This window comes from Bombus vancouverensis, chromosome 4 (genome assembly GCF_051014615.1).
Source record: "Bombus vancouverensis nearcticus chromosome 4, iyBomVanc1_principal, whole genome shotgun sequence".
Classification (NCBI taxonomy): Eukaryota; Metazoa; Arthropoda; class Insecta; order Hymenoptera; family Apidae; genus Bombus; species Bombus vancouverensis.
In genome coordinates this window covers 8,945,640-8,970,023 of record NC_134914.1, presented here as the reverse complement: position 1 = coordinate 8,970,023, position 24,384 = coordinate 8,945,640, and the positions used below count along the sequence as shown (strand labels likewise).

At 37.8% G+C, this 24,384-nt stretch overlaps 1 protein-coding gene across 6 annotated transcripts in view; it reads right to left on the bottom strand.

The window, feature by feature from the left end:
- Positions 1–1,909: 1,909 nt before the first annotated feature.
- The window catches only part of Rgl (Ral guanine nucleotide dissociation stimulator-like), a 44,085-nt gene continuing 21,610 nt past the window's right edge, over positions 1,910–24,384 (bottom strand). For 2 of the 6 annotated variants that reach the window (XM_033334407.2, XM_033334405.2), the window contains exons 2-7: positions 17,660–17,876; positions 6,562–6,666; positions 5,826–6,255; positions 4,731–5,353; positions 4,047–4,361; positions 1,910–3,956 (exon numbers count right to left, since the gene is read on the bottom strand). In XM_033334407.2, coding sequence (XP_033190298.1) covers positions 3,312–3,956; positions 4,047–4,361; positions 4,731–5,353; positions 5,826–6,255; positions 6,562–6,666; positions 17,660–17,876 — 2,335 coding nt within the window. In that variant the 3' untranslated portion in view covers positions 1,910–3,311. Of the gene's footprint in view, positions 3,970–4,046; positions 4,362–4,730; positions 5,354–5,825; positions 6,256–6,561; positions 6,667–17,659; positions 17,877–18,350; positions 18,491–24,384 lie in introns of those variants that run through there. The other 4 variants (XM_076617715.1, XM_033334408.2, XM_076617717.1 and 1 more) reach the window with 4 other exon arrangements.

Sequence of the window (24,384 nt, the reverse complement as noted above, 5' to 3'; positions counted from 1 at the left end):
TCTATTACGTTAACGTAATATGTATTCGTTAAAGTAAATAAAATTATGGTACATACTATGTTGTTAAACTTCTTATAAAGAGAATTTTGTTAATATATGAATTAAATCGAAATAGAAGTATGACCTTTGGCTAGGAACTTTTTAGAGCTACCATAGCATATATGTAGATATAATTGACTAACTATAATAATGTACATGTTTAATTTTAACATAGACTCGAAATAATAAAAACGAAAGGAGTCAATTAATTAGCCTTATTTAAACAGTGTCATACGGATATCACGATAGGACAGAAAGAATTCTTTTACATTTTTTCCACATAAATAGGAAACAAAATGTCTATTCGTGATTTAAAACGCCTGAAAGAAAAACAAAGGAGGAAACGAAGCAGAAATGCATCTTTGTATCTACCAGCAGAAATATATCTTTGTTCCTATGAACAGAAATATATCTTTGTTTAATGGATTCCCAACCGGAATGCCCATTTGTACGCAGTCACTGTTAATTCAGCGACGCAGTAGCAGCTGTCGATCACAGCTAGACACGCGATGCCAGCATTAACTCTCTAAATTAAAGCTATGACGCGATACGGAAAACAAGAAAGCACACAAGTAAACAATACTTTCGTGATCGAAATACCATTCTTGATACTCAACAAAAAATGCACTTTCTTGCATATCAAATGCATAAAGTCACGCGTGACTCGTAATAATACTGTAACTTCCATAAATTCAAAGTTATTGAAACAGAGTCGTAACTACAACTTTGAAAGACAAAATAATATTACGATATGGTACATTAATTCCAAAAAAATTTTTTTAATTATACCTATCGATGATTCGATTATTTCCAAAATATATAATTATTTATAAACTAGCGTTTCTATTATTTCCAACAATCGTCAGCTGAAGAAAAAGAATCTCCGATAAAGAGAGCTCTCAACGTCACAAAATCTCTAAGTACAAACCCTTCAACCATAAATTTCTGATTTACATAGGCTACATGCGAACCCCCATCCCTTTCCCCATGACGTTCCAAGTGGTTCGCTCATAATCGTATTAACCACAACACGGCATACGTGGCAAGAAACTGATACTAAGGATCAATTAAGAACTTTATCGGCATGCACGTTCGAATTCCTCTGGTTCGGCATTTCTGACGTAAACCGGTGACCTTGAACCAGTTCGGCAGACTCGAAGCGCGATATTAGGTACGCGTGTCTAACAGCTCGAGGAAGCTCACCCTTATCGCATCGATCGTACCGGGGAGGACAGAAACGAGGGATATAGATCGCCCTTCCTGTTTCGTTAAATGATCGTATGCCGTTTGTCGAAACCATTAGCATCGATTCCACCCCCTGCCGTTTGTTTCCTTTGTTAAATGCGACCGGGGAACACCTACCTGCACGTTTTACCGCAGTATCGGGGTACTTGCACCCTCGCGGTAGGTGATCAACAGGTTCGCGTGCCGGATGTGTTGGCATACCGGAAGTCATCAACGAGGCCACACGACGTGGTTTTCCACGGTCTCGTACGGTAACGATCTGACCATCCTCTCTACATGTTCGAAATAAACGGTCGTAAAAGTTAGTTCTCGACTGGATAAACGCAATCTGGATAAGCATCGATGACACGAGGAACAGATATGGATTTACTAGGAACTTCTATAGGATAATAAAAGAAGAAATTTGAATGAAATGGTTCGTTGAAGATAGGGATCAAAGATAAATAATATAAAATAGAATTAGGATAAAGAGTGTTATACCTAGGGTTAAAGGGATGAGTAAAACTGTAGATCCATCTATTCTCGTTTCTGTAGGATAATAAAATAAGAAATTAGAATGGTTAAAAATAAATAATAAGGAAGAGAATTGGATAAAGAATACTACACCTAGGATGAAAAAGCTTAGTAAAATTGTAGGTCCATCTATTCTCGCCTTTATCGACTCGTATTACATATAACTTCCGCGAATTTCAGTAAATAATTGACGCGTACACGAACAGATACAGCTAGTTAAAGACGTTTCTTGGAAAATTAAGGTCGATAAGAAGTAAGTACAAAATTGCCTAAGCTAAACGATACATCAAGGATCCAGACACGTCGGCGTAGTATTTCACGAATCCAACGTGCTTGGATCTTGCGATTGTTTTTTTTTTCTATGCTTCTCACTTGCCCTAATACGAAATGCATGCAGGTCTTTGTAAAAATATATCAACGTACGTTCACACACGTTCTAATGTGTTTTTTAGCTTCGATATCGGAACGAGTATTTGATATTCACTCGCATCAAACGTATGCATATACTCGATTTCGGTTTTTCTTTCTTTTCATTTCGCGATTAAATTCAAAGCCGAAATGAGAAATTCCAATATCACAGAATCGAATCTCTCTGTTCCTCGCATCGCTGTCATAGATGCGGGACAAGAAAAATGAATCACGGAATGGACGAATGGCTGTTTGAACAATTTTGGACCTCGTTCTTTTTTTCTACTTTTTTTTTCTCTCAATTGCAACGCGGAAAAAAGTAATTGACAATTGTTTCATTGGGTCCACTTGATTCTCGCGGCCGATCGACTACGCTCGAAGCCACACTACGACACTAAAGTTATGTACAAAATCACAATGTTTCTCTCGCGAATACTCATTATTTGCCCGTCACAATCTTCATCGCCGTAATCTCTTACAATCCGCAAGGATTTCTTGTATAAATTACACATGACTACACACAACTGCTACATTCGCGCACCTCGCAAGCTACCTACTACATCGTTTGTCTTTGTTCGTTTCGCGTGTGCGTCGATAAGAGACCTAAATGACTTACACTAAATATAATCTAAAACTACATTAGTCCGCGATCCGCACAAATGACGCTAATGTTATATTCGAGTACCGTGTAGGCGGGTAATGTCGTGTTAACACAATTATGCGATGAGCGAGTGACGATGAAAGAAACAAAAATTGATACTAAAGACACTGAACGTCGTATGATGTCCAAATGTAATATGTCACTGTCAACGCGTCGTTCACGATTATCACTATAAAAAAATTTCGCGACATATCAAACATTGGTACTGTCATGGGTAAAATGTGAAAGAAGAGATGATGTGAACGCACCATCGCAAACCTAATGAGATTCTTTCGGATTCTCAACTAGAACGTTCTTCAAAATGCTCCTTATGAAAGGGCGCACGAAGAATAAATAAATTTTTCCTAAATATTTCGGTTGACATGATTATCGCTCTCAATATTCCATCCGACGCAACATAGCAAAATATTAATTACGAAGTAGCCTATTCTCTCGACATTCAACACTACCGCTTGTGACTCGTCTTGCTCTTAGGACTTTCTGTGACGCTATCGTTAGGCTCTCTTCTAGGTCGTAGAATGAAGTTCAGATTGTGCGCGGTATTTACGGCGTAATAAACGTTCGCTGAGTTTGGCAGAACCATCTCACGATCAGGAAGAACCTGGGCTAGCGTATACTGGTCGGAGCTGCCCTCTATTCCTAACTTAAGCATCGCGTTTCGTATCACTTGCGGGGTCCTTTCGTTGTTCGAGAGCATGATAGACTTGTACAGCACCACGCCCTCAGTCTCAACGTTATCGGTCTCCATGGTGACTTTAATTATGTAAAAATCTGGTGAGCTCTTGTGCGAATGACTGGGACTGGACAGGCCAATGACATTGGTGCTGTTTCCATTGGCGGTGATGGGAGTCGGCGGTGCTAGTCGGTTGTGCTGATTCGTCGCTCCGCTTCCTCCGCCGGAGCTTAGGGACACGTCCAATGATGGCAAAGACGAGCTGGAGGAAGAACTAGACATCTGGGACGGCGAGGTGCGTCGATCGAGAGAGTTGTGCGGCGAGCTCGGCAGAGAATCTAGGTCGCAATAAAACTGGGAGCTACTCGAACTCGACGTAGAGGCTATCGAGTCGTTTTTGCGATGACCCTGATGACTCTGCAAGATAAGTCTGGGCTCAGGCTTCTCGCGAGGAACAGGTGATCGGGAACGGGTTCGTATTAACGAGATCAGGGAGAGCATGCTGACCTGCTTCTTCTTGCCACGATTATTCAGAGTGTTTCCAGGGGGCGGCGGCTCGATCTGACAGCTCAGTTTGTATGCTTCCCGATCATCAAGCACCACCACGGAATGAAACCAACGATCGAACAATGGATCCGTGCTGAAATTGTACGCGTTCGCTGCACCTTGGAGCAATCTTATCCTAGCGAGGACCTCGAACTCCTTCCGTCTTTTATCAAAGTTGATTAATCCTTCCGCTATCGTATCTGGTATCGCGGTGTCTATCATAGTGAGATCCGTTAGGAAAGTTCCTAGGTACGGTATCGTGCCATAGCTGATATTCTAAACAGAGAAAGTTCGTTAGTCGTTGTATCCAACATTGCAATCAATGAATCAAGGAATACATAAGTATTTGGTACACTTTCAAATTATTGTAAATATATAAAATAGTATAAATGAAGCTCCTTAATCTAATCGTGGCATCTGATTTTATCTCAGACGATCATATAAGTACAATCAGTGGATATAGATAAGAACAATACTCGATATTAATTAATAACAGTACAACAAAACAGTAAGAGACGCCTGAATTAAGTGACTTTACGCGTTGTTCAATGTTGGGATAATAGAGGAATTGAATCGAATTTTGATCAAACTGCACCAAGTGTCCAAAATACTTACGCACATGTGTAAATTAGAAATTATACTTACTCCCGCGTGAGTATTCTGCTTCTGAAATAACTTTTGCAAGTGCCTATCGCTCCTGCCGGCAGTGTCAGCAAACTTTGCGGTACCTTCCTTGATTAAAAGCTCTCGCTGCGTCCACGCGTTATTCTCTTCTGAGAAGATTCTCTCCAGTTCCCTGAACAGCTCGTGCTTCTCTCTGGGCATAGACTGCCAACATTTCTCCAACCTATACACAGGATTACTCTGTAAACCGGACACGATAGCCTTCAGGCTACTAAAATTCTTCAACACGCGTAGTTCTTGAGCAATGTCAATCCACGTCTCGAGGATTCTCGCTCGTTCCTGAGGCTTCGTCGTCGGGTCCATCAGTATCGTGGATATGACTCGAAGCGACACAGCGTTGAATTGATTCACGGTCGCCAACACCGTGGCCGCGTCGTGACTTCTCGAACGATCTCTTCTGGACCAGACAGCACCTAGGCACTGATGGGCTACGAGCTTTTTGAACACTTCGGCGTCCATTCGGGTTAACTGTTCGGCGAAATGCCGGTGTGGAACTTCGGGAAAACTGTAATTCGTCCAGTGATCCACGATCGGATCCGGGGAACCACGTGGTAGTCGACCATTATCGTACACCATACAAGAATCTAGAAGAAAATAATGATTTAGGACGATAATATTTTTCTGCGTAGATAGAAAATATGTATTCTTTGAATCGGTGAATCAAATGGATGAGTTGTACGTAGTAAGTTCCTGTATTTATCTAAAATAACACTAAATACGTCATATGCGGTGTGATAAACTTCCGGTTGACGTGTAGCGTTACAGAATCGACGAACAAAATGAGATGTGTGATAATATGTATCGATTGACGTGTGTTAGTATAATATGTAAAGACTGGAATTTCTTACTGTATTAAATTATCACGACTAAATTGTCATTCCAGACCGAAGAATTAAGCAATGAATATTTATAAAACAATAATTTACTTGCAATATAACTAACTCTAGAAATAAATATTTATATGTTTAATTTCCGGTGTTCTACAGAATCCACTACGTATAGTATACGATTAATCAATTAATCACGCAGGATATAGCGTTATAAAAGTTTCCTTACCCATCTGATCTTCACGCTGAAACCTGTGCAAGCGATGCCTTGCCTTGAGCTCGAGTTCCGAGCCAGGAAGTCGTCGATGCGTGAAGTCCAGGAGTCTACTGAGCAATGGATGATTCGGCGGCGACTTCCAGTCACCAGGATAGGCATCCAGCCAAACGTGAAGAGCCTGAACTAGGGTCTTTCGATGCTGTTCACCTGTCAGGGCACCGGATCCTTCGTCGAGGGCGTCGTACCTCGCCAACAATAGCTCCAGCACTTCTCGCGGCGTAGTGAATGCACGATATGTCGCCAAGAAGACATTGATGTATGTCGACTCGAGTTCCCCGTCGTCGTTCGCCAGACTCTCTACCAGCCGCTGCACCGTTCCGGCTTTCAGGAAACGCACTCTCACCGTCTCCCATTCTAAATGCGAAATCTCGTCGTCTGAATCCTGTGGAAAGGGTATTTCAAAATCGTTAAGTCGGAACGCCTAAAAATTGCAGAGGTTGAACATTTTTCAAATTTGCAGATCTGTCAGATTTTGAATATTTATATACTGGCAAGATTTTTAATGAAAAAATTTAAACGTACGGAAATTGAGAGTTTCGGAAAATTCAGAGACTGAGAAGGTAGTCAAAGGTATGGAAATTGTATAATTAAAGAATTTCATAATCAGAAATGCAGAGGTTTGGAAATTTGGAAACTAAGAAATTCAGGTATTCGAAGGTTTGGAAGAGATTCGATATAAATTACTCACCGATGCAGAGAGACTCCTGGTAGGCCTGTGATATCGAACCTTCTTCAGGTACACCGTGTATATGACGCCATCGCCCCTTTCCTCGCCCCATAAACGCCACGTGGGCTGCAAAGTAGAAGCAAATGGCGAAAGTTACGACAAGAAAAAGGCAGACATCCGTCGAGGGTATAGGTAGGCGGTGACGACGACGTATACAATGAGCTACACAGGCAAAAGCACGCCACCAGGGGATGATTTACGCCATTAATTTCACTAGCTACCCCCTGTCATGCACAACCATCTTTCTAACGGGGACAAGCTAATCAATGAACGTCGTGCACTCGGCAGATTTATTGAAATAATTGACTTCCAGCTTCGAATTGACCTCGTTCGTCCATTTTACAACTTGGATCGTGATTAACCGGATGAAACGCTTTATCCTCGCGATCTACCGTCTCTCCTCTCTCTTTCTTCCTCTCTTACAACCTCATTGTTTCAAGTCACAAGAATTCTAACTGTTTCTCATTTTTACAAGAATTTACGAAACCGATTTAGCTACGACGTGAATTACATTATGTCGACAATAGACTTGAGGACATCCTCAGATCGATTCCGTTCCAACAAAAGATTATCAACTTTTGTAAAGAAGCTAAAGTATCGAATAAAATCTAATAAGCCACCGAATATAAAAATAGTCGCTAATGGTTATAGTAATCGATGCGACTTGAAATAAAATAAATAATAGTAATAATAGTATAACTTGAACCACGATATTTAGTCGTCTGGAACAAAAGCATAGTTAAGCGAAATATCAGAGAAACGATACTCTTGTATCTCTAGAAATAAATATTGTGCTTAAGCACACATTTGTTTCATCGCACGATTTCTTTCTAATACCAAAAATATACTTAAGAGAAATAGCTGAGAAAAGAAACTCTGGTATTTCTACTATTAAATAACCAGCCCAGGCGCAAATTTATTTCATCACACGATCCTTCATCTATTTTCAGCCCGGTATTCCAAAACGCAAGCCGTGGATGGCAATTACAGAAGATTATAAACGAGCGGCTCCGCTGAGTCTGGTTTTTAACAATCGTGCAAGCTGGAAAACCAGGCGGAACCCTCGTTTCCTCTCCCCCGACGCGTGGAGACCCGACGAACAAAAGGAGACCAACAGAAACACGACTACAGGCAGCAGCCTCATGCAAACACGAATCGAGAAATAAACACGCCATGTTCAGTCTGCGCGAGTCACTTCCGGACACCATCGTAATTCGTAATATCATCGCGGTACGATAAACACGGAACGATAGGAAGCTAGGGTGAGATCTTTATCCAAGTGTTTTCTTTGTGATTCAGTACCGTAAACTGCAGGGGAATAACAGCCGATTTTAAATTCTTAATTGGTATTTAAGCTTTAATTATGGCGCGTGTCTGCCCGCGAGTTAAGTAATTTTCATAAGTCAAGACAATTTATTTACGACGAAGGAGAACTTTAATATTTCATGAACTTGTTACAGAGTTTGCTTTTTCGTACGAGTTGTTTGTGATTGCTCGTTGCTACTGAAGATCATATTTAGATCAGAAGTGTTTATACATTTCGAGAAATTTAAATACAGCAAAACGATGGAAGAATATAGAAAATTTGCAAAGTAACGCGAAGGAATTGCATGAACACTCACGATCCTGTAAGAGTACTCAAAATGTAACAATCATAGCAATATTTTCGTGCTGCGTCGTAAAATTTATATTTGTATGAAGCGATTTGGAATATCGTACTAGGAATACGATTGCTATTGACGCACTTCTGTCCCCATATTTTTATCTGTAATCGTGATTTTTGAAGAAGTCACACGAGTCTTCGAGAGTCAGAATTTCCAGAACTCTATACTCGATAGCACCACTTGATCATCGAGAACGCTAGGACTTCGAAGCATTCGAGCTTTACGACCCTCCATGCCCTAAGTTTTCCATCGCATTGCTCGAATTCAGAGATTTTACGAACTTGGAAATGTCCCAAGTCCTATGGGACCGCGAGAATTTCGAACGTTCGAAGAACTAACCACGAAAGACATGTCTAAGCTAGTATCTTCGTCGATGAATAATTAATTTATTACTGATAAACCGACGCATAATATTATACCAATTTTTTAATTCCCTTATCCTTCTTCTATATCTTAGGTTTGTTTTCATTTTAATCATAACGACTCGATAAACAAACGTATATTTTAGAAATATATCTTATGGAATTTATCGATATTATTCGTTTTATAAAAAAGACCAATAACTCACTTGCCAACATAACAAAATTTAAAACACGAGTACTTTCCAAACTCTGGTACCGAAGTACATTTTCCATATCAATTTACACGTCGTATCGATAAGAAAGGCAAGAAGTACTTATACAACGATCAGACGATGTTTCTTCAAATATTAAAATATTCTAATCTCGGGAAATGTAAAATTCTCCCAAAATAGACGTGGTATTTAACTGTATGCTATTTATCGATAACTGATATTATATATCTGATACTGATGACTATGCTAACCATGACATTTATTACAATATACGTAATTTTCTCTTCGAATCACGTAGACACCTAGACAGGGAGTACAACAGACTCGACAGACTCAACAACAGACTAATTTCTTAGCAAAGGAACTAAGATCTTGGAATTCACAGCCAATTACATCCTCGGAAACTGCTGCAAGGGAATAAGTTAAGGGGCCTTCAAAGGAACAGGGACCACTAAAAATAGGATTCTCGTTTGAACACGCTGCACACACGTTTGCTGTTTTATTTGCAACGCTAAAAACGTCACCAAAGTTATCCGGTCCCTCCGTCGGATAACTTACCTGCAAACCAACAAGAAAATCGTAATATCCCCTCGCGAGGAATATACGGAGAACCCGTATAAGATCTCGTTTCCCTTTCTCTCTATATCTTCTGCGTGTCTTCTATGTCTCTTTTCCCTCTTGAAATCGCGTATAGAATCGCCACAGAAAGAAACAAACCGTGTCATTGCCATTTATGCCTCTAATATGCAACATTTACTAACTGCACCGATAGGGACCGCCGACATATGCATACAATGTACAGCCATTGGATCGATGGAACTACAAAAGGAAAGCGTTTCTACGTGAAGAATGGAAGTAGTGCTGCACTACTCCTATCTATTGATTGCTAATCGTACGCGGAAGCTTTTATTGTTGACGATTCGATGGACGATCAAAAGAGCAGAGGATTTCAAGAAGAAGATTTAAGTATAGCCTAGTCAATAGTTCAGTAGTTCTTTTCTTTTTTATTTCTTACTTTTCTATTTCTATATTCTTCCATTTCAAAGAAAATAAATTAATTTTCTCTCAATTGAACGATCTAAACCACAGATTATAGCATTTAGATCTATGAATTAGAGAGTCGATTGTTCTGTTAGTGACGGTCAAAAAATTTCGATAAAAATGTTTTCCAAGGCACGAGAATCCAGTTAGATAATAAAAGGTAAACGACAAGGTATAGGTAAGGATGACGACAAAAAAGATGACCTGAAACTGGCTACGGTCCCGAAGAAAACTGGCTACGTTTCTCGATTATGACGAGTTCTGGAACAGCGGAGTCTAGATGCAAGTAAAACTCTGTTGAAAAAATGTGGCTTACGTTCCGGAACGAACCGGCAATTAGAGGCCTACAGGGAGAACCCGAGCGTGACTTAAGGTCCTTATACAGCCCCCCTCCCTCTCTTCGTCCTTGGAGACGCCTCCTTGGAACACGTCAACTGTCCATTGTTCGTCAGAAAATTCTGCCGAATAGAAATCTGTCTGCGTCTACTCCAAAGATTTCTACAATTTCGGTGTAACCGCAGCTAAACAACCGTAGGAGATTGCGCCTGATTTTTGCTTTCTTGTGGTTTGAAGTTATCGAACCTTGGCTTCCCTGATGAAAAGATGCGAACTTTTCTTTCTCGTGTATCATCTCGAAAACAGATATTGTACAGAGAACAGTGAGAGATATCGAAGAAAGAAAAAAGTTGCACGTCTTTTTATATCTACAACGTAGTTACTCGCACAAGCAACCTCTGTGAGATGAACGTGTCAATCGAACGAACCCTATTAAGCCTGGAACATCCTCCTCGTTAACGTTCCAAATAATTCGACCGCCTTCTTCGTTCGTTCAACTCCTCCCCTTTGATTTCGCAGAAGCTTCCATCACAAAAGACGTTGTTGGAGCCGTGTACGTGGCAAAGTGAACCATCAGTGCTAAGACGGTACCAAAAGCGACGTGTGTACAAACCACCACAACCTCCTCTATTATTCCAGCGTCGGCCTATAAAAAGCTTAACATCGGATTACCACGAGAAGAGGAATGGTTTGTGGTGCGATCGATACATGGAAATCCACCCCGACTATCGCGATGCTAACCTCCGCCTCCACCTTTCCAACCCGCGCAAACATCGATGTTAAAGTCACGATTCGAGAAACCCGTTGGAATATTCCAACCGTGAATCAGACAGGGTCGCCGTGCACAGCAGTGACGGTTTTGCCATCGATCTGTCAAATTAGATTCTGTGAAATGGCACGTCACTCTATTTGAAGCAAGGATTTCTCGTGCAAATTGCTTCATAGTTATTAACTGATTGCGAATGCTTGTGCAAATTTGAACATACGCGAAGATCTAGATGTCAGATATGAATTTGTTCAGACTTCTACGTACAATAAAATTTCGATTATTAGAATACCGATTAATGGAACGATCTTTAATTATGGATTTTTAGAACAAAATTTATGAAGACGTGAAAGGAAGGTCAAAAAGATTGGTGTATTTTCAATCTATATTATTTCTAGCCAGTACATTGTACAAATTTACGAAGATACAGGAAATAACGAAGAAATTATCTATTACAGACCTTTCTCTTTTTTTTTTATTTGGAAGTAGTTTACAATCAATTTTCATTGAGAATTATGAGTAAATTATTCTAGCGTGATACTACAACGTGAATAATAATAAATGATTATCGTATGTTTAATTCTAGCTGAATCTAATGCTTAAATCTAGAGAGTAATGTCTTTTTACCTGCGGATCTGATCCGTCGTGTCAAATAATTGAGCAACTAGTGGATTTTAATGGTTGTTAATTCTTATGTTATATCTATTACTGAATTTGGATATTTCTTCTTTAACTGTAGGTATCTTAAGATCGTGATGTATTGTTCCGTTGGTAACCTACTAAGGTGCATCTATTAAGGATCTTAGAGTTTTTGATTTATTACAGACCTGTATCGTATTACATGCCTTCATTATATTTTTATTCGATAAATCATAAACGTTTACGAAGATATGAAACAGAAACTAGAAACACTTTGTCTATCACAAACCTGTGTTATTCCTAGGCAATAATCATCAAAATGAGGATATAATTCTTATCTCGTTATCTTATAATCGCCATGAGTGAATGTAAAATTTAACGCTCGAAAAACCATAAGAAATAACGAAGAAAGGGAGAGCAGAGAATATCTGTACATAAAGGGGCAGGATTCGATTTAGTTTGGAGGCAGGCAGGCAATAAACGTAATCTGCGATCTGAAAGAATTACGAAGGAACGTTCTAACGCTATAAATAAGATCTATAATTATTGGGTACGAGTATTAGAAACCTGCGAGGCAATAAAAGGAACGGATCGAGAGAGAGAGAGAGAGAGAGAGAGAGAGAGAGAGAGAGAGACAGCCGTGGCCGCCAAGGAGCAGATAACAGTCATTCTGCTAAACGGTTTCGCAACGCTTCGAGCAACAATTTTCCAAAGCCTGTTAGATAAATTCACGCGATGATCTAATCCTCCGGAGTTTCTGCGTGCACGTTACACCCTGCACTATCGTCACGAATCATCCCGTGGGCTGAGCATTCCGTGCATTTTTACTTTCGCCCGCGGTTACTTTATTTTTGACTTCGTATACAGTACTCCGCAAAAGTCTTCCGACAAAAACATACGATAGTGATTCCATAATGATGAAAACAATCATACGTTTTAGGAAATATTTCCTTGTGGTATTGCGGTAGAACACAATTTAACGCTACTTAAAGTCCAGATCTGGTTCAGGAATATTTTTTAACACTCGGTATAAAAAACTGTTGTGTCTGTATCGCATGTGTGATAATAAATCATCTTGACAATTCGCTTGCTATAATTTTTTACTCGCTGTAATATTCAGAAGGTGGGACTAATCTCTACCTAGATTCCACTTCTCTAATTGCGCTTATAGCAGGAGTATAAATTTGCATAAAAACTCGCAGTGTAATTATTAATCAGTAATTTATTCCGCAAAAGATCTAAGATACTTTTATTTCGATAAATTCTAAGTCTGCAAGTCGCGAATAGTTTTATATTAATCCTAACACTTTTACGTCGTATCGTACTTGCACCACACGATTAAAATAACCTGACTGACCCAATTTTATTTTCGATCCGATGTAAACATTCGATTTCCTCCATTGGTTTCTCTACCAAGCGTAGCTACTGACTAATCAGAAATCCTCTATAATTCACGGATTTCCGTTTGGTAACAATAACCCAGCGAGGTGTCTTCCACGTTTTCAACAAGCTATTTTAAAATGAATGATTCACCGTCGAGGAGACTTTTGACTAAGAGACAATACGAGTGATCGAAGAGAAAGAAGAAGGGGTTGCGTCGAGTGAGAAAAATGTCGCGTGGATACCAAGACGTGCCGGAAGTTCAAAGAACGAGCGTTGATAAAGCGGAGCTTTGTTGATGCCCGCCACAAAAGCCACTCACGTACGCTCAGTGTGTGTACTCTGAAACACCTCAATAAAGAACACAATGCACTCAAACGTGTTAACAGTGCCGAAACTTCTCCAAAGGGAGATCAGGGTCGACGATTCCAGTCTCTCAGCCTATTCTTTCTTCATTAAATTCGAAGGACACATACACAGACATGTTAACTGTTGATAACTCGCTGGATTTCTTTGATCGAGAGTTAGGAGAGTTAGCTACTCGATGGTAAGGAATTATGATTGTATCTATATGAATTGTAATTTGTTAAGATTAAATGAGAGAATTGACTAGTCAAATCGACTACTTTTAAAGCCGATCGTATGCTCCCTTTTGTATTGGAAGTATTAGAACACTTACGACAAATTATACAAAGTTCGTACTATATAAAACTTTACTATAAAAAAAGAAAAATGTTCTTTGTACAAAGTGCAATAACAGCGTCGTTCGCAGAATTTTGTTATAGTTTCACGTGGCCCGCGATCAGAGAATTTACCAAAGACAGTTTAGATTCTTCAAGACGATAGACACAAAAATAGATAAACATTGCGAAATTGCAGATTATGGTTATTTCATTATAAAAGATCATTTTACGATAAGTTCTTGTGTCAGACACGACAAAGATCATGAATAAGCTACGTAATGAGCCACAACTGCGAACAGATCGAAAGTGTAACGCGTGTCTGGCGAACACATTGCTCAGAAGGTTTCATAAACAAAGAAAATTTTTTTGCTTCTCAAGGGAATTCGATTAAGTACAAACTGCTGCCGGTTTCCGGTCAGGCAACGCATAATTACACGGCTCCGTAGGTCGGTACGTAAGGTACGATCCCAGATAAGCAATTAAACGAGCAGCGAGGATGACTCATGTACCGGTAAATAAGGTGTCAAAGTACCTTTAATCACTTCGCGTTCCCGTTCTCTTTGTACATACATATACTTACTTACGTAACCCAATTTCTACGACAGACGAAGATCACTACGTTTAAAGAAAACAGACAGCAAAACTACAGTTAAAGTAGTACAACGAATGACTTTACGTTAGCATTTCTCGCTAAAGTTCCCTATTTAAATCCAGTGACTATGCAATAATTCCGATTACTCCTAAATATTCGATATGTGTACATTATATATTTGCTGTAACATTAGTTTACTCTAGCATATATATATATACATATACACACACATTGATATTAAAGTCTTGTATCGTCTGTTTGATCATGACATAATTCTATCGTCGACTACTCAAATCGTCGGCTCTATCTATGAGTCAACCGCAGATAAAAAAAATGTCAACCCAACGTATCGACATTTTCCTATTCCATAACCGTAAAAGCATACAGAAAACTAATCGAAGCTTATCCAGTGTAAGACGAAATGAAAACTTTTAAATCATGCAAACGAAACATTTGTTGTTCCTCGCATACATAATTCAACGCACGGCGCGTGCGAACTAAAAAATAACGAAGAATTGACGTAAAATAGGAAAGTACCGTTCATTAAACCGGTTAAAAGTCGATCGATTGACGTAAAAAAAAACTAGGTGATATTAGGAAGGGAAAATTTTACCATATCTACGAAACGTGCCGCATCACGTGCCAAATGAAATGGCCATTTTAATAATTTCTACAGCTGGTTGCACGAACGAAAACCAATTTCCCTGATGGACAACTCATTATTTGCTTTTAATTATCGTCCAATTATCCTCCCCTGAATGATATGTACGTGGATGAAAAGAGATCCTCGTCGGTTTATTCATCGTTGATTAGGTCAATGTAACCATACGTTATCGTCTTTATTTGCATGCCGTACATCCTGGTCATTAACGACAACGATACAGTTCCGATGACACTCTGACCCTGATTATCCGATTTAACCACTTCCACGTATGCACATTTATCAACAAGCATGCGAGTATTTAAATAAAACTCCCGCGAATAGAGAAACTAAATCATTAATACATGGGGAAACACCGCGTACTACGAAAAAAATGTCCCTCTGTATATATCTCAGGAAAAAAATTATGATTAATTACGACATTTTTCTGGTGTTAGTTGCACTTGTACGACCTCGTTTGTTTCTTCGACTCCCATACAGGGAAAATATTTTACTTGGAATCGTTTCAGTCTAGAATATATACAGTGCGTGGTAAATGTACTGAACGACGTAAAAACAATATTCGATTGATATGTGAGAGAAAAAAGTTTGATAACAAGAGCGTTATAAAGTAATGGAAAAGTTATTGTCATTGGATAAAGGCAAACAATGGAAAAATTATTCTTTTCCTTGAAGAATTTACAGCGAATGTAAACGAAGTAATTTAGTGTTTCATATACCTGGCTGAATACGCAGCACAATGGTTCTCGTCTTCAGGTTAATTCTAACATTGTAAGTTTGCCTTTTGTGAACCACACTTTCTCCGTCTTGCCCTTTTTTCTTGAATAACCTTTTTCTACACACAATAGCTGTAACTGTGTAAGTTTCTCGCTTTGAAAAGTGAATTCTTGCAACGTTACCTGTTCCTTTCAAATGTTTCCAAATAAAGAATTGATCGAACTGTAACATTTTTGTGAGTTTCAAAGCCTCACTAGGCTTTGGCATCATCATTTGTATTGTATATTAATGATATATTAGTACGAATAAAAAAAGTAGTCTCATTGGGCGATCCCATGATTAAGTCACATTAAAATATATCGATAAACTTATCCGAGGAAAATCGATATAAAAAGATGGGAATTTCCTTGTGTGGTATACCAATCTAGTTGAAACATTTATGATGCAACACCTGATTCATTAAATTCATTTGACGTATTCATTTGACGTATTCATTTGACAATTCATTATGGTGAAACAGCAACGATACACGATGCTTTTTTCTCGTTCTCATGCACGAGGAGGTCAGTACTATATATACAACAAACGTTTAGGCATGCACAATAAACGTAGGTGACACACTTACGAATCACAGAAATACCAAACAAATTCTACGTGCGAAAGCAATTTCTTCCGATAGCTTATCATTATATCGTAATCGTGTTGCAATGACATTTCAGATTATGCGGTATTTATACAAGACTGCTAAAAGCATCAAATATACTTCCAAAAATAGAATTCTTTATCGTGAATAGGTATTCTTTTTTTAAATTTACTATACTCGCGAATATTCTATATTACATATTATATTCTATATTATATTATATATTAAACACACGTATAATGCAGTACATTCTGGCTTAATAGCCATAACTGCGATAACACGAATAACTGAAATCGAATGATCAATCGGAATACTAAAATTTTCCGAATTTATCGAAGAAACGAAATCGGAACTCGAGGAATCCGTTCGAGCAAACTTTCGCATGATTTATCGGACACGAGCGAAAATTATCTAAGTCATTTAACAATGGAACGACGGAATCGCATTACTAAGGTAAACGAACAGGCTGTAAAGTTTCGACATTTTCGAACGAAATAGAATCAGATTTTCAGCCGTAAGTTCGACACGTAAACATTCGATATTTCTGGTGATTGAATGACGCGGAGTTTCATCGAATTATTCGAAGCGCATCAAACGTATAATTTTACCTAGAAACGATTTTAACGCTACTAAAATACGTCAGAACGACAGATTTCAGAATTTGTTGCTTTTGCAATTAATAATAAATGCACGTAAGTAATTTTAATAAAATCAACATCGATCTTCACCGAAATCGAAGCACGAATATAAATAATTAATTTTATCAATCTCTTGTCTCTTATTTTAACTTGTCACAACGACAAGCACCATTTTTTTTTTTTTTTTTTTTTTGTTATTTCTAAAAGTAAAAACGTGCAAATGCTTTCGAAAAAATGAATCTTGATTTCTATTCTAAAACTCATAATCTTAACATTGGCTCTCTAACTTCTTGCAAGCAACTCTTCTACAATAATCAAGCGCGAGCTGAAAACACGTTCGAGCACACCACGCGAAATTCCTCGCTGAAACTAGATCTCTACAATGCTCGTATAACACTTATAACCAGAGGATTTTCTTGTGTATACGCGGGAAGTCACGTAGCATGGTCGAACTACGGTTGAAAATTAACGCTACTCGATTACCTTTAAACATCTGAAATGTTTACACGTGAAATAGAATGAAACAAGAGAATCATCATAACCAGACAGCAACGCAAAGAAACATAACGAACAACAACGAACAACGAACAACTAAAGAGAAGAAAAACAAAACAAAAATACTACTATAGAAGGGAAAAATGATAATAAAAGAGAATATGAAGAAAGAAAAGAAGCTTGAACGAGGAAACAAACGAATGATGAATTTGTTGCCAGTCTGTGTTTACCTGCTGCACGTACCACTGCGTGGAATTCTGGTTCTTCCTGTGGCTGCTGGGCTTGCAGGGCGCGCAGAGCAGCAAGGGCGCCAGTTTGTTCACCCCCTTGACGCTGGCCGTCGCCGGGGGCGACGTTGGGCTTAGCCCGTCATCCCCCAACACGGGCCACAGCATCCACGTGTGAATGTCCGCGGAACTTCCCCTTCTTCCGTCACTTCGATTCTGCCTGTGCAATTCGTCTCGTGATTCATCTGACTACTCTCACGTCTACCGAGCTTCTCTCGATTCTTCGGATCGAATTATACGAGAACCTCGAAGATTTGTCTTTTTTCTTATCTGTCTCGCTCTCACGATTTGCGTTTTTAAAAAAATTGCCACGGATGAGACGCAAGTAGCACTTTTCTTTGTTGTTTCAAGCGTTTTTCGAATTCTGAATGTTCAAAAAATATTATATATTTTACATATTCCATATATTATACGTGACTGGAGCACATTCCTTGATTATTTAAGATCGTGTCATTTATTCCAATTCAACAGCAAATTTTCGAACTTGAAGAAATCGATCTTTAAAGTACAGCTTGTCTCGAATTTGCTCGCTTTTGTTTCTTCTGTTGTTTCTCTACTGAATCTTCTTTGAAACGACAAAATTTCATTCGAAGAACGATAAATTGAAGAAACAAGCACAAGGAGATATATATACCGTGTATCCTGAGAATTCGCGTTCGAACATAATTCACAACAAGTCTTTCCTGGTTCGTTGTCGTTTGAAAACTGATCGATAGTCAATCGCGATACGGGCTCGAACTACGGTCGCGAGTCACGACGCAACAACTGCCGATGAGCAACTGCTTCGATTCCCACCAACGACGTGAATGACGCCACAACAAGAACGTGCGTCGCTTGACGCTCTATTATCGAAATCGAATTGAAATGTTAAAAGTGCAACTTGCGATCATCGATAGAAGAATAAAGAAGGCCTCTTTTATCTACTTCCACAGTTCGTGAATTTTCCATGTGAAATTGCGTCTAGTTCGATCGAGCTGCTCCGTTCTCGAGATTCTCGTTATCGAGCAATAAAGCAATGTATCAAAAGTAATACAAGAAAATTCAAATAGTTCTTTGATTCTTAGTCGACGATGCAAAGGATGATTGGCTATTGTATAATAGAAATACATAAGATAATGAACAAAGATATTGACACAGACAAGATTTTTTCCTAAAATCCTGTGTAACTCTGTAAACATTTCCTTGTTCAATATTCTTGCGGAATAACTTTCCAGGCCAAAGTTTAAATATATCGTAATTCATTATCATTAAACAATTGTAAAGTTTCAACTGGGTATTGTATAATGCACGTAATAATCGACGTAGAACGTTTTGTAAATATTCTTTTTGGCAATAAATAATCTAGAAACGATATGAGAATCGCTATAAAAATATTTACTGCAACAGAAGACTTTGATTCCTTACAAAGATATTTATTTAAGATATTTTTAAAAATATTTCTTTAGAATGGGAGATTATAAATGTTTTGAGAAACCAAATCGATGTCATAATATTTCTCGACTTCTACTTCATACGTATCTTACCAACAAATTTTATGGGCAATCGTATTACCGAAACGCAAATCGAAATAGAAAATAATCTAACACAAAACTATAACCCAGACTCAAACCTCCAAATTACAAACTCGACGTTTTCATCTATTATTTATGAATACACTTCAACGATAAATCCAATGAGCTTCAATTTACGAATTTTCTAATCTTTAAACTTATATTTTAAACTTCTATTATTTTTTTATCTCATCGAGGAACTATTACTATTAGAAAATATAGAGAGATCTATCGAAAATTGTTGAAACATAAGAATGAAATTTAGGTAAAAAAGTTATTAACACTGACCTTACCAGCCCCGTTCAAATGGACGCTTTCAAAATTTAATTTAGAATTCTACATTCATTGTTATTTCATTCGTTCATCTAACTTTATGTAAATTTTTATATTAACAAAAATTGAAAAACCAATTAATCAGAGAATATAAAAATGATATATAATAAAGTTAGATGAACAAAAGAAATAACGAGGAATGTACAATCTTAAATTAAATTTTGAAACCGATCATTTGGCCTGGCCTGGTAACATTAATGTTAATACAAATATTACGTATATTTTGAAAAATTTGTTCGAAATGTAGTCTATTTTAAAACAGAAATTCCATTTTCGCTTATTTTAATCAGCCAAACGTATCCAGCATGCGGATCGTGTTTATTAAAAATCTTTCTTGAACTACGTCAACAATCATTTTGCCTACGCACATCGATTGGCTTTCGAAGGAAATGATCAAACAGAAGCTTTCATGAACATGATCGATCCTATGATAGTTGGCTACTGGATGTTTAAAGGTCGAAGGAGTAAACGATGGAAAACATTTTCGTTAAAGAGGATGTTGCTGCCGCGTGGGCGAAATTACGCTTCCTGTTGCTGAAAATCGCACGTATTTTCTAAACACTCGCCAACTTCGTGACTTTTTACATTTTAAATACCGTATTAACCGACGAACGAGGAAAAAAATTCGTTGCACATCCTCTGATTGTTTACACAACTGTTTTTATGCCGTTGCATTAATACGAATTGCTATTTGCAGCGTTATTATTACTCAACCTTCTATAGTATCTTGCAAAATTTTATTTTATCCACTTAACATTATATCTTATTAGTATTATGTCCTTCTGATATCATCCAATCTATTTATAACGATTATTTGCCCCCTTGAACTTGAATTAGTATTGATATTGGGGATGAAAAAGTTGCAATCAATATATTGCGATCGATTTTGTCAGAATTAGAAAGCATTTTGTTTACAGAAGATTAATGTAACATAAAAGTGAATATATGTAACACAGGAATAAATCAGGTATTGGAACACAGAGGAGATTTTAAAATATCTCGATAAAGTTGGTGTTCAGGGCCGACAGAAAACGTATTTTTCTCGTGCGTAAAAACAGCCTGAGAACGATATTTTTTCCCATTTTATCAAACTAATCTACGATGTATGACCGCCAAAGTCCATTCTATGTGTCTAGAACTTCCCACGTGCCGATTCGTTACGCAGCAGTAACACAATATCGTAACGCGAACGATAAAACAATACATACAAGCACAATAAAAATTGCGGACATTAACAAAGGAAAAGAAGTCTCCTAGAAATCATGCAAAAGACACGAGGGATTTTCTTTTTATGACTCACAGAAAGAAGGACGATTTTTAGCAAAAAAAGAAAAGAAAAAGCAGGGTCGGTAATAAAGAACGAGAAGATTCACTTGGAAAAAAGAATCGAAAGAAAAACGAGGACATCGTCGTTATCTACAATTGTCGAACATGAGAGAGACACATAGATCGGGGAACAATAAAAAGAATAGAACCTAGAAAGGTGATTCAATAGGACGTCTCTAAAACGTGGAAACGATTGAGCGAAATCCTCGTGGCTCGATAAAAGTGTCGATGCCCGTCAACCGTCGCGGCGACGCCTCGTTTCGATAAAACAAACGCCCCGTCGCCGCTTGCCACGAAAAACGTATGGTTGTCTGTCACAAACTTAAACCCCCTTGCTCCTCGTTATTTTTCGCGCACCGTGCTTGCACACTGAATTAACCACTTGTCCTCGACCAGCCGCGATTCGAAAAAAAAAGTACTCTGTGCGGATGGAAAAAGCTTCGTATCCGTCCGAACTTTGAACCAGGCTTCGAATCGAAACGTGACTAAAGAAACTTGTATAACGATATCTGTGTGATTCATAAGTTGAAAAACATGGACTCCGCGGAAACAGCAGTTTTACAAGCATTCTGCACTCAATTGGGAGGAATTAACAAAGAGCTACGAGGATTCTGCCTGATGAGTGTCGCGTGTCTGTTACATTAACTTGTCGTTTTTGTAAGTCGACGTGACTATGGAATTTTTTTTATTATAATTCAATAATTTAATATGTATCTATTTTTTCATAGAAAAAATATAATACTTTATATATGGTACTTATAAATGTTTCTAACATTTTCCTACTGTAATTCGATAATTTCATTAGATATGTGCTCATTAACTTTCACGTAAATAACATTTTTGTTTCTATGATAAAATACATATCCCTAGATCCGTAAGCTACAATTTTATTTCTGAAGGAGTGGAAAATATGAGAACACATCGTTATGTTTGGCTTTGCGATTATCGATTCTATATTAAGGCGAAGCTGAATCTTTGTTCTACGCAAATTCTTAATTAACTTCCATTGTTATAAGTACAGTAAATATTGACATTAATATTTACTATTTATACCTACACATTCGAACTTTTATAATTAGAAAAACATTTCAGATGCCTAAAAAATATATACTTCGGATTATTTGTAATGTCAACGTGATAAATTGATCGTCTATCCTCAAGATAGAAAGAAACTGATCGGAAAGATTTATCGATTCTTGACAGATTTATGGAAATTGAAAATTTGATATAAATTATTATCGCAGATCGTTCTGTCGATTAGAAATTGTACATATACGCCTGTACGCGTTATATACGTTATTTTATCTGGAATATCGAGCAATGGCTGCTCAAAGATCAGGCACTCAGATTGCATTATGCAATGTGGCTATAGTCCATAAAGGGAGCTGGTGGACCGCTCCGTAGCAGGAAGTGTGTTTTAAGTTGCAGTGCGTTTCGTGCGAGCATGAATCATTTGGCGGCTCAAATGACTCGGCTGTTACGTTATTTTCTTATTTAACGCGTAGGACAATGAATGCCTTACGAATCGTTCGAAAACTTTAAGCCGAATACTGTGTTCTTAAACGTACATACCATTTCATTGAAATAATTTATAAAATAACTTTATTCTGCTCTGATAATAAAAATATATTTGCAATACTTATTTTTAACTTCCTAAAAAATTATCAGATACTTTACATGCCACAATTTATTATTACAAATTAAAATAAACAACGAAAATGTAAATCCGTCTGTGAGTCAGAATATTCTAATTTTTAAAGCAAGTTCTTTTGTGATATTTCTTTTTACGTAAGGCCATTTACAAAAAAGATTCGCCTAATGAAACGATTCCTTTGATAGATAACTACGAAGAATCGATTGCGCGTCTAGAATCAGCAAATTAAATCCGCAGATTGCATTGGTTCTAACGGAGACTCCCTACGAAGACTCGTAGCCAATCTCGCTCGATAAATACGTAATATAAGGTCATGGATGTTAATACGTCATGTTACTCACCGCAAGATGTAAGCATTAACAGAACTGTTTGTACACAAGTTCGTCAGTCAGGCGTTTAACGAATGTAGAAGGTTAGAGAGTTCTCTATGCTCGTGAATAAAATAGAATTATTCCGGAAAATAATTTATTCCGCAATTAAGAATTTTGGAAGAAGGTTTATTGTTACAAATAACAAACCGCTTGAGAGAATTGTTATTCTTGAACATTAGAACACATTATTATAGATTACTGCACTATTATATCACAAGAACTTGGAAATAAAAAAAAATCTTCTAGATAAATACGAATTTTATATATTGTTTCATCTACTTGGTTCATTATTAAGAAAAATACGCTTGTAACATTTTTTATCGAAAATTAAACAACTGTAAATCATTATCTTTTAACACCATTCAAATATCCTGAGTTGTTCAACATTTTCTCATCCGCATAAATTTACTAGCAGCTCTAACCAGTAACCGACATTTTTTGGTAAAATATTTCAAGTTCGTAGGTTTCACGTAAAGGATCACACCAACACTAACACCAACGTCGTGTCACCGGACACTAAACACTTGGCCTGCAGCTAACAACACGTCCATGTCACTGGACGTGAAACTGTTAGAAAAAAAGACAGTATTTCCTAATTCCTCCGAATAATAACGATATATGTAAATATATTTGACATACTATTTTTAACTAATAATATCAACTTCCTAATATATTTGCTACAAATACGAAATAAATTCGTTAGGAGTATTCCATCTAAAATATGTTCTACCATAGATACTCTTTCAACCATAGTGCACTTTAGCCATAATCACATTCTGAATTTGGCCACGTAGCATGAGAGCAATTCCATCGGCTAATTTCGAACGACCACAACCCCCTACGAAACTGCCAGGTAAAATCGTGTTACGTCCAGTCATCTGGTAGGAGCTGAATTCCATCCCTCGGCCGGGATAGTCACTAGCGGTGCAAACATCATAGATCGGACAACAATAACCCTAAGGAATTTCTCGATTTGACTTCTATGTTGCAGCAATTGAGGGCCCTGAAGTTAAAGTAAAAAACGATATTTAGTTTATGACCGTGTGAATTAGGATTATTGCGATCGGACTTATGATGTTTGCATCGCTAGTGGCTGTTCCGACCGAGGGATGGAATTCAATTCTTATCAGATAACGGGACGTAACATCCTCCCCCCGTTGAGAGGGTACGGACCAAGATATTGTGAATATAGAGTTAATTAGATCTTCCATTAAACTCCCTCTCGATTGGTTCTACTGGAACGGGTTGGTTTGGGAACGAGATGTTTGACACCTCGATCCAAGATGCTGGTTGCTGTCTTAACCGTGGCCGTCCGGATGATGTCGTTGTCACGTAATTTTTAGGGTTGTTTGGTGAAAATAAAATATAGTTGAGTCGTAACACAACGATTAACTTTGTTTTAATCAACCTTTATTGTGAATTCACCAATCACAA